At 42.8% G+C, this 12,848-nt stretch overlaps 1 protein-coding gene across 4 annotated transcripts in view; it reads right to left on the bottom strand.

Moving 5' to 3' along the window:
- Nucleotides 1–12,848, bottom strand: part of NKAIN2 (sodium/potassium transporting ATPase interacting 2) — a 762,798-nt gene that overhangs the window by 579,352 nt on the left and 170,598 nt on the right. For 3 of the 4 annotated variants that reach the window (XM_006139449.4, XM_014581722.3, XM_075924074.1), the window contains exon 2: nt 5,314–5,418. The exons of the other annotated variant lie outside the window; for it this stretch is intronic. In XM_006139449.4, coding sequence (XP_006139511.1) covers nt 5,314–5,418 — 105 coding nt within the window. The remainder of the gene's footprint in view (nt 1–5,313; nt 5,419–12,848) is intronic. 4 annotated transcript variants of the gene reach the window in all.

Raw genomic sequence — 12,848 nt, 5'->3', positions numbered from 1 at the left:
CCAGGCTTTTGTTTTGGACTCTGGGGCAGAGCAGCTGGGGCGCTGCCGATTGGTCCTGCAGCGCCCGCTCTGGGCACTACTGGACCAACCCGGCAGCACCCCAGCTGCTCTGCCCCAGGTCCTGATTCAGCCGCTGCTGGTCAGTTTCAGCAGCAGCTGAATCAGGACGCCTGGGGCAGAGCAGATGGGGTGCTGCTGGGTTGGTCCAGTAGCACCAGGAGCGGCCTACTGGAGCAACCCAGCAGCACCCCAGCTGCTCTGCCCCAGGCGTCCCCAAGTCAGCTTCTGCTGAAACTGACCAGCGCTGACTACAGGAAGCCCCAGGCAGAGTTGCTCTGCCCCGGGCTTCCTGGAATCAGCTGCTGATCAGTTTCAGCAGCAGCTGACTTGGGGACGCCTGGGGTTCTTAAGTTGATTCTGTATGTAAGTCAGAACTGGCGGTCAGTTTCAGCAGTGTCTGAATCTAGACGCCAGTTCCGACTTACATACAGATTCAACTTAAGAACAAACCTACAGTCCCTATCTTGTACGTAACCCGGGGACTGCCTGTATTTCAGTCACCTTTGCTGATAAGAAAGGTTGATTAACTTTGTTTATGCTTTAGTTCAACTTTGGTCCTCGACCTTTTGTTTTTAGATAAGTTATTGCCCCAAACAGGATATTTGCTTCATGAGATGTAAGACTTTGAGGGTCTTCCAATCCAGTCCAGACACGTGTTTGTCCAACCTGTCCATAAAAATCTTCAGGGATGGGGATCTCACTACCTCTCTTAAAAGCCTATTCCAGATCTTACCTTTATAATTAGAAAGTTTTACTTAATATGTTAAACTGAATTTTCCTTCCAGCTGATTAAGTCAATACTTCCTGTCCTACTGGACACAGAAGACAACTGATCACTTCAAGATTAAACATGCCCAGTTTTTTTAACCTTTCCACATAGATCAAGTTTTCTAAATAGTTTATTTGTGTTGCTGTCTTCTGGACTCTCTCCAGTCTGTCCACATTTTCCCTAAAGTGTGGTGCCCTGAACTGAACACAGCACTCCAGCTGAGACCTCACCAGGGTCAAGTACAGTCTGACAGTAACCTCCTGTGTTTTAGGCTCTATCTGTCCAGCCACAGAGTAGCAGTCTACATCTAGCAGTGTAGCCACAACAGCACTAGTAACAGGAGTGGAGGCACATGCAGATTTGTACTTAGCATGACTCAGATGTGCCTTTGCTGCTGCTAACTGTGCTACTGTTGCTACACTGCTATTTATACTCATGCTAGCTAGATGAAGGCTAGTGGGATCCTGTCTAGATGAGCAGCAGTGGTTCATAGTGAAGTCACAATCATATATACAATAATCCTTTTAAAACAGTCCAGAATATGTTGATTTCAGCCTTTTTTTGCAACTAGTTTCAAGAATAATTGCTGCTTTTATGAAATTACCATTTTCTTTCTTGAGAACTAGAAATTAAGTCTGGTTCATTAGTTTCCATATTTTGTGGTCCTATAACCTTCTAAATCAATTGTGGTTGTCTTCTGTAACACATTTTTCATCTCGGCAAACGCAAAGCTGTTGCTAGAATAATCCTACTGCTCTGCTCTCCAAAACTCTGCATATTATCACACAATGCCTCTAAAATTATATATTGTATCTGAAAGTGTTAACAATGAAAATGGATTTAAGCAACTATTACTATACTTTATATTATATTAGTATAATAATAAGGTGCATAACTGAATTTCCTTTTTGCTAAAGAACCTTGTGAATAATAGTTAAAAGATGTTTAAAAATAGGTTCTATATTAAAATCACAAAAGGAAAGGAGTCCTGTCTTTAACAGACTTTGCATAGATCTGTGATTACCATGATGTACTATACTATATAAAACTGTAAATAAGTAAGTGGATGTCATGATAGTGAATAGTCTTTCAAATAAAATGACTAAAGTTACTACAGTAACTATAAAGAAAACTAATCTTAATACTCTTTCCTTATGATATTCCATCTGTAAAAGTATGTCTCTACACCTTTAACTTGTTCCATATCACATACAGCAATTTTTAATGCATTTAGAACTTACTTCATTCATTGCCACTATTTTTTTCTGAACTTACCATGTCAGAAGTTTGCCTAAAAACTAGATGAGTTGGGATGCATGATATCTGCTATTTCTGTCTAATCTGGCAGCTTTCTAATGGGCTCAACATTTTGTAGAATAGCCATTATTTAACATACCACTGCAAATGGAGGAAGGTAAAGGGCTGAAATGCCTCTGCCTCAGTGGACTCCTTTACTGAAAAAAATTATCTATCTATCACAGTATTGCCCAGAAAGCCCAAATAATAATAATACTTCTTATTTAACACTTTGGGTGTGTCTAGACTACATGCCTCCTTCGACGGAGGCATGTAGATTAGCCAGATCGGAAGAGGGAAATGAAGCCGCGATTAAAATAATCGCGGCTTCATTTAAATTTAAATGGCTGCCCCGATCTGCCGATCAGCTGTTTGTCGGCAGATCGGGGGAGTCTGGACGCGATGCCCCGACAAAGAAGCCTTTCTTCATCGACACAGGTAAGCCTGGTTTCACGAGGCTTACCTGTGTCGATGAAGAAAGGCTTCTTTGTCGGGGCATCGCGTCCAGACTCCCCCGATCTGCCGACAAACAGCTGATCGGCAGATCGGGGCAGCCATTTAAATTTAAATGAAGCCGCGATTATTTTAATCGCGGCTTCATTTCCCTCTTCCGATCTGGCTAATCTACATGCCTCCGTCGAAGGAGGCATGTAGTCTAGACACACCCTTTGAGTAGCTCTGAAAGTGCATTGCAAAGAAAAGCAGACGAGGGGACTGAGGCACAAGAATGTAACTTGCCCAAGACCCCCCCCCCCCAAAATGTCATAGCAAAGCCAGGAATAAACCCCTCTTCCTTCTGAATCTAAGTTCAGTGCTCCATCTGCTAAATCACATTGCCTCTTCTGCACTAAAGATTAGGTCCCTGTTACACATGACAATAAACAAATAGAGATCCTGCTCTAAAGAACTCCATTTAAAATCTCGGTCTTGCAAACTCTTACAGATCTGCTTAACTATATTTACTTTCAGTTCTTTTGAATTGTTCATGTGTATTGTTGACTAATATATGCTTTATAATTACACCATGCATATATTAGTATGTATTAAGCACAACTAGAATGAAACAAAACGGTATAGCTGCTATATCACCTACACTGGCCAATACCTTTACTATAAATCTGATCAATTAATTTGCGTATCTCATAACACCTTACACTAGTTGAAGTAAACTTTGGTGTAATAATATCAGAAAGCTATAGAGTATCATTTACCACAGCAACAGAAAGGGGGCTATTTTCATAGGGTTTGCTAGCATATCCTAAATTAGGGGTAGGCAATAATTTTTTATTTCAAGATTTTGGAGAGTAGTCAAGGGCTGCACTCTTCCATGATACTAATGGAGGAAGTGAGGAGTCTGAGATGGAGTTGGGGTGAAGAAGGTAGTTGTATCTGGGGCAGTAGACTAGAATGCAGGGGTTTGGGATGTGACCTAGGGCAGGAGGGGGTTGTGACCTAGGGTGCAGGAGTTTGGGTTGGGACCTAGGACAGGAGTGAGTTGGGACCTGGGGCAGAAGATTGGGCTGCCAAATCTGGGAGGGGGAATGGATGCAGAAAGGGGTAGAGAGTTTGGGTTATATGGGTTAGGAGGCAGGAGTGGGGGGGGCAGAGGGTTGGAAGGAGAGGGAGGCTGGAGGCAGAGGCAGGCTCTGGCCAGGAGACTTACCTGAATGACTCCTGGACAGTAGCCCAGTTCATTTCTGAAGCAGCCTACCTGCCTGCCCAGCCCCTGTGCAGGCTGCAGCAGCCATGTGTGTGTGAATAAGTACAATCCTGGTGGAAGGTGGGGAATGGTATCCCCTCCAAACCCACAGAATGCCTCACCCTGATGAGGAGGAGGAAGAAGATGACCAGGGAGGACATTCTATATCAAAGCAAAATCTTGCAATCCAGTTCTGTATCAGACAGTGCTTAGGCACCTAATATGACTGACAGCATGGTGACAGGGAGGGACAAGAACTAGGCCCAAGAGTCCCCGCAGGATAAGAAGCAGTAAATACACCAGAACATAATGGCTGCGTCTAGACTGGCACGATTTTGAGGAAATACTTTTAAAGGAAAAGTTTTTCCGTTAAAAGTATTTCCGCAAGAGTGTCTAGACTAGCACGGATGCTTTTGTGCAAAAAGTGCTTTTGCGAAAAAGCATCCATGCCAATCTAGACGTGCTTTTGCCATTAGGCTTTCTTGTGCAAAAAATTAAGGTGCCTGTCTACACTGGCCCATCAACTCAGGCTTATCCCTGAGCGGGAGCAGGAAAGTATTTGCACAAGAAGCACTGATTTTGTACATTACAAAGTCAGTGCTCTTGCGCAAATTCAAGCGGCCAGTGTAGACAGCTGGCAAGTTTTTGCGCAAAAGCATGTGCTTTTGCGCAAAATCTTGCCAGTCTGGACGCACCCAATGTGTCTTTTCAGGCAGCAAACCCAAATGCTGCAGACTTTAGCTGACCCACACATCCAAAAGTCCCTTTGCAGGACTCCATGGTTGGTGTTTCCTAAATCTCTCCACTCCCCAGCATACTGTGTGAAATCACAGACTGCATACTTCCACCTACCACTGCACACTGAGGAAAGCAAAGAAAACCACATCTTCTCATCTGTGAGAGTCGGGATTAGTGTTTGTGTAGCCACAACACATCTGTTTACAAAATTGGACATAAAAGTTTACATTCTTTTAATTTTAGATCCTCCTGTGCCCCATTAGATTTGTATAACATTACATGTCAGTTTGGTACTTTAATTTTCTGCAGTGTTTTTTTTCTCTCAGTAAAATTATATTTTTGGAGGATCAAATGATCATTATTAGTTCACAACAAATGTTACAGAATGCATAGCAGTATTTTAAAAAGCCAACAATACTTGTAAATGCACACCAAGCATCAAAGAATCCTTAGCTTCGGGAAAACACCCAGACAAATGTATTAACATACTGCTAGCTCCACATAATTCATAGAAGCATCCAAAGCTCCAGACCTAACATAAGAGATACCAGTAGGCAAGGACTCATGAATACATAATGTAGATTACACAATATAGATATAGCAGAAGAGAACACTACTGTGGGTGGTTTTTAAAATGCAAATATGGTTAATAAGCTCTAACTTCATTGGTATAGAAAAGGGAGCCACAGATCACCTTTGACCTTAGGAGGAATCACTGCATTCCATTGGCCAGTAACCATCTACTACAAACCTGAGTAGCCCCTGAACAGTTAGGTGCTGACCCTCCATGATCTGTCCATCTCATAGGGTGCATGGACCTTGAGCAACAGTTGAAAGGAATGCAGAAATGTTGCACCTAGCAAAAATAAGAAATCAAGGTCATTTCAGCTTGGAAGCTAGAATGTCAGGACCATGTGTCCAGGATTGACAGACAATGATGGCCTACAATGCATAAGCAGCATACAGAAATCATCTTCAATAGACTATCAGCTGTACAAACTCTATGTTGACATTACAGAACTTCAGGAAATGAGACTTGCAGATGCTCGTTCAGTCCAAGTGACCAATTACACCTTCTTTTGGCAAGGTACAAGCAACAAAGAAAAACATCTGCATGGTGTCAGCTTTGCAGCGAAAAACAAATGAATGAAGCTCCTAGAAACACACTTTGGGAAATCAGAGCATACCATCTCACTTAAGCTTCATACAATCATCAGCTCTGTGAACATTATTAGTACTTATGCACCAATACTCCAAACTAGTCCCAAGGAGAAGGGTATATTTTACAACTCTTTGTATCAAGTCATAAAAGAATACCATCAACTGAGCAATTTTTCCTCCTTTAATGACTTCAATGTAAATATTGGCACATACAATAAGTCATGGACAGATTGACTAGGACATTTTGGCATTGCCAACATTTATGAGAACAGCAACAACCAAATGTGCATTATCAATTCATATTTTACAGGAAAAGATCACTACAAAGTTTTATGGCAACAACCAAGTGCAAGCCACTGGCACCTGTTATCATCAGGAGGAAAGACCTACGTTTACTGCAGAACATTCAAATGCCCCCTCTCTCTCACCCCACCACACACAGTGCTGATCATGACATTCACCACTCATTGATTATTAGCAATGTAAAAATTATAGCCAAGAAACTGCATAGAACAAAACCTTAGGAGCAAACTCAAAATCAATGCTATTAATGTAAAAAACAGAAGAAATGCCAGGAGTTTGTGAAGACTTTTGAACTTAGCATGCATGAAGTCATTACCAGAGAAGGCAGAGTAATTTTGGGAAGATTAAAGAACAACAATCCACAAAACACGTTTAGCAACAATTTGGGAAAGAGACTGTCAAGAAAGGACTGGTATGAAGAAAATGGAGTGAAACTGTTATCTCTCATCAGTACTAAAAAACAAAACCTATCTGAAACACGACAAGAAGCCAACAGAGAGCATCAAAAAGAGACTTCAACATGCAAAAACAAGATACAAAAACCACTGTGCAAATCCTTCGTTGAACAAGCTCTGTGAAGAGATCCAGACAGCCTCAGACACAGGAAAACTCACAAGTTGTGCATTACAGTCCAAAGAAAACTCTAGGTCCCACTGTCAACAACACTGTCGTTGGCAACGAAATCATTACAGATAAAAGTAAGCAGTTGTCTCATTAGGTTGAACACTATTCAGAGCTATATGCATAAGAAAGAGACTAGTGAATTTTTGGTCCAAATACCAACTCTATAGGTTGTGCTAGAGATAGACATGAAGCCCACTATAGAAGACCTAGGCAAGACCATTGATTTTCTATTAAGTGGAACGACTCCTGGAAAAGATGGCATTCCAACAGAAATCCTTAAGCTCTGGAAAGACAGCCCATTACCATACCTTCATCAGCTGCTACTTCAATGCTGGCAAGAGGGTGCAGGGCTACAAAAGATGTGTGACACACACATCATCACTACGTATAAAAATAAAGACAAAAAGGGCAACTACAAGGGTATCTCAGGGTATGTCTACACTACCCCGCTAGTTCGAACTAGCGGGGTAATGTATGCATACCGCACTTGCTAATGAAGCCCGGGATTTGAATTTCCCGGGCTTCATTAGCATAAGCGGGGAGCCGCCATTTTTAAATCCCCGCTGCTTCGAACCCCGTGTAGCGCGGCTACACGGGGCTCGAACTAGGTAGTTCGGACTAGGGTGCCTATTCTGAACTACCGGTACACCTCGTTTCACGAGGAGTAACGGTAGTTCGGAATAGAACCCTAGTCCGAACTACCTAGTTCGAGCCCCGTGTAGCCGCACTACACGGGGTTCGAAGCAGCGGGGATTTAAAAATGGCGGCTCCCCGCTTATGCTAATGAAGCCCGGGAAATTCAAATCCCGGGCTTCATTAGCAAGTGCGGTATGCATACATTACCCCGCTAGTTCGAACTAGCGGGGTAGTGTAGACATACCCTCACTATTAAGTGTGGCAGGGAAAGCCTTTGCAAAAGTCACTTGAGTCCAACTAAAGCATCTGGTGAATCATGTCTGCACTGAATCACAGTACAGGTTTTCAGGGCTGAGGATCCATTAGAGACATGATGTTTTCTCTGTGACAACTCTAAGAAAAAAATGCAGAGAGCTAAACCAATCATTGTACATCACCTCTGTGGACCTAAACAAAGCATTCTACACAGTCAGCAAAGCACATCTATTTGCAATACTAGAGAAGACAAGATGCCTACAAACCTTGTTATATCTTATATCTTCATTCCATAATAATATGAGAGCTACTATCTAATTTGACGGGTTCAGTTCAAGCTGACATGAGATGAAAAGCAGAATTAAGCATGGATGTGTTCTTGCCCCCACACACTTTGGAATCTTCTCAGTATTTTTGAACTGTTCATCTAAGGACATGAAAGGTGGAGTGTCTCTCCACCCAAGATCAGATGGGAAATTCTTCAACCTTTCCTGACTTAAGTGAAAGACCAGCGTCAAAGAGGTGCTAATCAGGGAACTTCTATTCATTGATGATGTTGCCCTCAAGTCCCTCACTGAAGATCTACCGTAAGAACTCACACACTGCCTTTCAAGTGCCTGTCAGTCATTTGCTCTCACCATCAGTATCAAGCAAAGAGTTGTATTGGGACAGGGGTTCCCAAAAGATCCTCCAATTTCCTTAAATGTAAACCAGCAATTCAGCTATTTAGGTTCTACAGTGACCACCAGCCTCTCACTGGATGAGGAACTAAATGTTCACATTGGAAAGGCTGCTACAACCTTTACCCAACTAAAAGAGCATGGAACAACTCAAAGCTTACCCTCAAGACCAAAATGCTAGTGCACTAAGCTTACATCCTCAGCACTCTTCTGTATGGTGAGGAGACACGGACAACTTATTTTCATCAGAGAAAAAGTAAAGGAGCTAAGACAACCTCCCTGTTAGTTTTGTTGTCCACCCAGTCTTACAGTTAAGAAGTTTTTTTCTTGAGAATTAATCTAAATCTTCTATTCTGTAGTTCAAAACCATTGCCTCTTGTCCTGCCTGCTGTGGCAAGATAGGAAAACTTGTCTCTAATTTTTCATAGCAGCCTTTCAAGTATCTAAAGACTTATCACATCCTCCCCTAACTTTTTGAAACTAAACATACTATATCTATCAGCCTTTGCTCATATTCTGGCATTCCAGTCTTTGGACATCTTTGTCACTTGCTGCTGGATCTTTTCCAATTTCTCCACATCCTTTTAAGAAACTGGTGACCAAAATTGGGCTGGGGCCTAACTCCTTGGGGGGCAGGACGTGTGTGTGTGTGTGTGTGTGTGTGTGTGTGTGTGTGTGTGTGTGTGTGTGTGTGTGAAAAGGGTGGTAAGCTTCTGTTTAGTGGACTATGGAGGCTGCATGGTCAGGGTGTGAACAGACTGGAACTGTGCTTCCACCTCACCAGAGCTTAGCTGAAGGGCAGAGAGGCTTCCCCATACCAGTGCTGCCCAGGGCTTTGACACATGCAGGGCTTGGGTCTGCCTGGTCAGCACTCTAGGCTGGAGGGTCTTCTTCTTTCTAAGGGAACCAGCCCAGCCATAGGTAGTAGGGGAAGGAAAGATCCTGCCATCCAGACTTTTTGCTGAGCTGAATGCTCCTGCCAGGGGCTGATTCTAGGCACAACACTAGGAGCAGGATGTGCCCTGATACTGTGTTTGCACCAATGCCAGATGGAAATGGGATGGAGCTGAGCTGATGGGGAGCAGTCCCTGCCAACAGCCTTGCACATCTACCTTCATCATTGGTCACTGGACCCTCCTGCTCAGCACTGAAAGGCAATCAGTTGGTGAGCAAGGATCTGGCCAGTAGCAGGATCCACCAATACTGAGGGGACAGAAAATATGGGACAATTCATCCGTTTTTAAGAAAAAGTCAGGATGCCTGCAGGAGGGCTTAATTAAAGAACTGTCCCTTAAAAAATGGGATGTCCAGTCACCAGTGTTTCCTCTAACAGTTTCTATCCTTGGGTAGGATGAGTTTTCTTTTGGGCGGGTTGAAATTTCTTATGTACACCACCAACACACGCACACATTTTAAGCAGTCCATATGGGTGAAAGGAAATACCTTAAACCAGGACATCTGTGTCTAGTTGCTGTGAGTTACCCTTAGGGTACGTCTAGACTACATGGCTCTCTCAATGGAGCCATGTAAAATAGTTTACTCAACATAGTAATCCCCGCTTCATTAAAATAAAAATGGCCACCACGCTGTGCCACTTTTTTCGAAAAAACCCTGTAGTCTAGACACACCCTAGCTGTATGAAAAAAATGGTTGTACAAGTTGGGTGAAAGAAAAAAGTACAGTAGGAAGTGCATTTCTCAATAATTCATCCCCAATTCCATCATCCACCCACATGAAAATCAACAATCCTGGGAGACAGCATTAAAAGACAATCTATTCTTTTCTTATTAGTTGACTTTTTCTTCTTGTGATCTATAGCCCCTAAACACCCAAATTTCACATATTATGAATACAGAAAGGCAGTTGAAATTCTCTGGGCTAACCAATATGTGTATGTAATGAAAGAGATGTAATAATTCATAATCATGTGGTTGCAGTTAATGATTTTGATGCTTGCCAAAGGCATAGCCATTTAGGTTAGTGGAGCTCAGTAATATAGTTTCTCACCCAGTGTTTTCATCTGTAGCCTAATGGTGTGAAAATAGAACTCTTTTAGTGGACTATGAAATCAACCAGTAAAATATTTATCTCATGGGCTAGGCTAGGCTGAATACAGCATGGTGATCTATCATCTATGCAAGAAGTTGCTCACTGCCCTATGGTACTCTGTGCTCAGGTTGCTATAGGATGTATCAGTCCAAAGAAGATTACTAAACATGCACTATGACACAAATGAGGATATTGGAAAGGGATTTAAAGTGTGGTTGTGGTCTGAAAAGTGACCCTGCAAAAAACATTGGGGAGGGGGGAGGTGGCGTTCCATGTTAATTATCTCTCAGAGAAGTTATAGGAATTTAGTTTAGTTTCCATGTGAAAGAAGGTTTGGTTTATTTCTTATTTTATAACTGCCAGTCCTGACAATGCAAACTTGGAATCTGAAAGTCAAATTGTGTTCTTTCTGGCATCTGCATCAGTGTCTCTGAGCCAACTGACACATAAGTGCAGTCAAGGTGTATTTCTAATTACAGTGCATATTAGAGTTTCTGCAGTTGGAATTCAGAGAATAATGCAAGGATGTGCAAGCGATTGATCTGATTTCATCTCCTCACCTAGCTGTATTGGCATTATAATACTAAGAGGAATAAGTAGTTGTAAAAGCTCAGTTTTCTCAGGAAATATTTTTGGCAGTTTTCTCTCTTCACCCTCCCCACCCTCCCCTGAGATCTGCACTGAGGACTTTGCTATTCAATATATTCATAAATGGTCTAGAAAAGAGGGTAAATAGTGAGGTAGCAAAAATTGCAAATGATAAAAAATTACGTAAGAAAGTTAAGAACAAAACTGCCTGCAGAGTTTAAAAGGCTGTCACAAAAAAATGGGTGGTTGGACAACAAAATGGCTGAGGAAATTCAGTGTTGATCATACAAAATAATGCAAATTGAAAAAAAACATCCATCTATACATACAAAGATGATGGGTTCTAAATTAGCTGTTACCACTCAAGAAAGAGATTGTGGAGTTCTCATACAAAGTTCTCAGAAAACATCCACTCAATGTGCAGCAGCAGTCAAAAAAGCTAACAGCACGTTAGGAACCATTAGAAAAGGGATAGATAATAAGACAGGAAATATCATAATGCCTCTTCATAAATCTATGATACGCCCACATCTTGAATACTGCATGCACTTCTGGTCACCTCCTCTCAAAAAAGATATATTAGAATTGGAAAAGGTGAAGAGAAGGGCAACAGAAATGATTAGGGGTATGGAACAGTTCTGTACAAGAAGAGATTAAAAAGACTGGGACTGTTCTGCTTAGAAAAGAGAGGCGACTAAGGGAGGAATATGACTAAGGTCTATACAATCACAAATGGTAGGGAGAAAGTAAATAGGGAAGTTTTATCTAGTCCTTCACATAATAAAAAAAACTAGGGGTCACTTATTGAAATTAATACAGAATGGCTGTGTCTACACTGGCCTCCCTTTTGGAAAAGGGATGCTAATGTAGCACTTTGGAATAGGCAAATCCGCGGGGGATTTAAATATCCCCCACGGTATTTGCATTAACATGGCTGCCGCTTTTTTCTGGCTTGGAGATAAGCCGGAGAAAAGCGCCAGTCTAGACGTGATTCTCCGGAAAATAAAGCCTTTTCCGGAGGATCTCTTATTCCTACTTAAAAGGAGGATCTCTTATTCCTCTCTTAAAAGTAGGAATCAGAGATCCTCCACAAATAGCTATTAGCAAAGATGGTGACAGACATAACCACGTGTTTTAGCTGTCCCTAAACCTTCAGCTGCCTAAAGCCAGGGTTTGACAATAGGGGGAAGATCACTAGAAATTGTTCTGATCTGTTCATTCCTCTGAAACATCTAGTGCTGGTCACAGATAAATGAGGTCAGGCTCAATATGGTCATTTTTATATACAGTAATTCCTCATTTAACACTATAGATATGTTTCAGAAAATGATCGTGTTAAGTGAAAACGTGTTGTGCGGGGTCAATTTTCCCATTGAAAATAATGGAAAAGGTGGGAGTTGCATTTCAAGCGGTGGTGTCTGTTGGGACCGGGACATAAGGGGAAAAAGGGGACTGGGTTACAGCAGGGAGGGGAGGTGTTTGGCTCTGGGGAAGGGAACGGGATGATAGGAGAGGGGGATTGGGTTGGGAGTATGCCCCTGTGACGGGTCTGCTGGGACCCACACTGCATCCGGCAAGGGGGCGTCGCCGAGGAACAGCGCGGCGAGCGGCAAACCTTCCACTGCTTTGCAGGGAGGCAGGGGAAGCCCCGCGCAGCCACTGGCGATGGGCCGGCTGGGGAAACCCAGCCACCAGCCTGTAAGTGGGGGCGGAGGAGAGGGGGCAAGGTGTCGGGCGACGGGGAGTCAGCGGGGAATGGTGTGGCGAGCGATGAACCCTCCGCCGCTTTGCAGGGAGACGGGGGAAGCCCCGTGCAGCCGCTGGCAACAGGCCGGCTGGGGAAATCGTGTTATTCCGGGGACAGTCGTGTAATTCAAAAAACATTCCCTTAAAAAAATCATGCTATCATGAAAACATGTTAAGCAGGCACGTGTTAAATGAGTAATTACTGAAATGCCCATTTCTGTAATGCAGAAGATTTTAGGAATGA

The sequence above is a fragment of the Pelodiscus sinensis genome, chromosome 3 (assembly GCF_049634645.1).
Source record: "Pelodiscus sinensis isolate JC-2024 chromosome 3, ASM4963464v1, whole genome shotgun sequence".
NCBI classification, from domain to species: Eukaryota; Metazoa; Chordata; order Testudines; family Trionychidae; genus Pelodiscus; species Pelodiscus sinensis.
The sequence above is the reverse complement of the archived record's forward strand: the minus strand, read 5'-3'. Positions and strand labels throughout refer to the sequence as shown.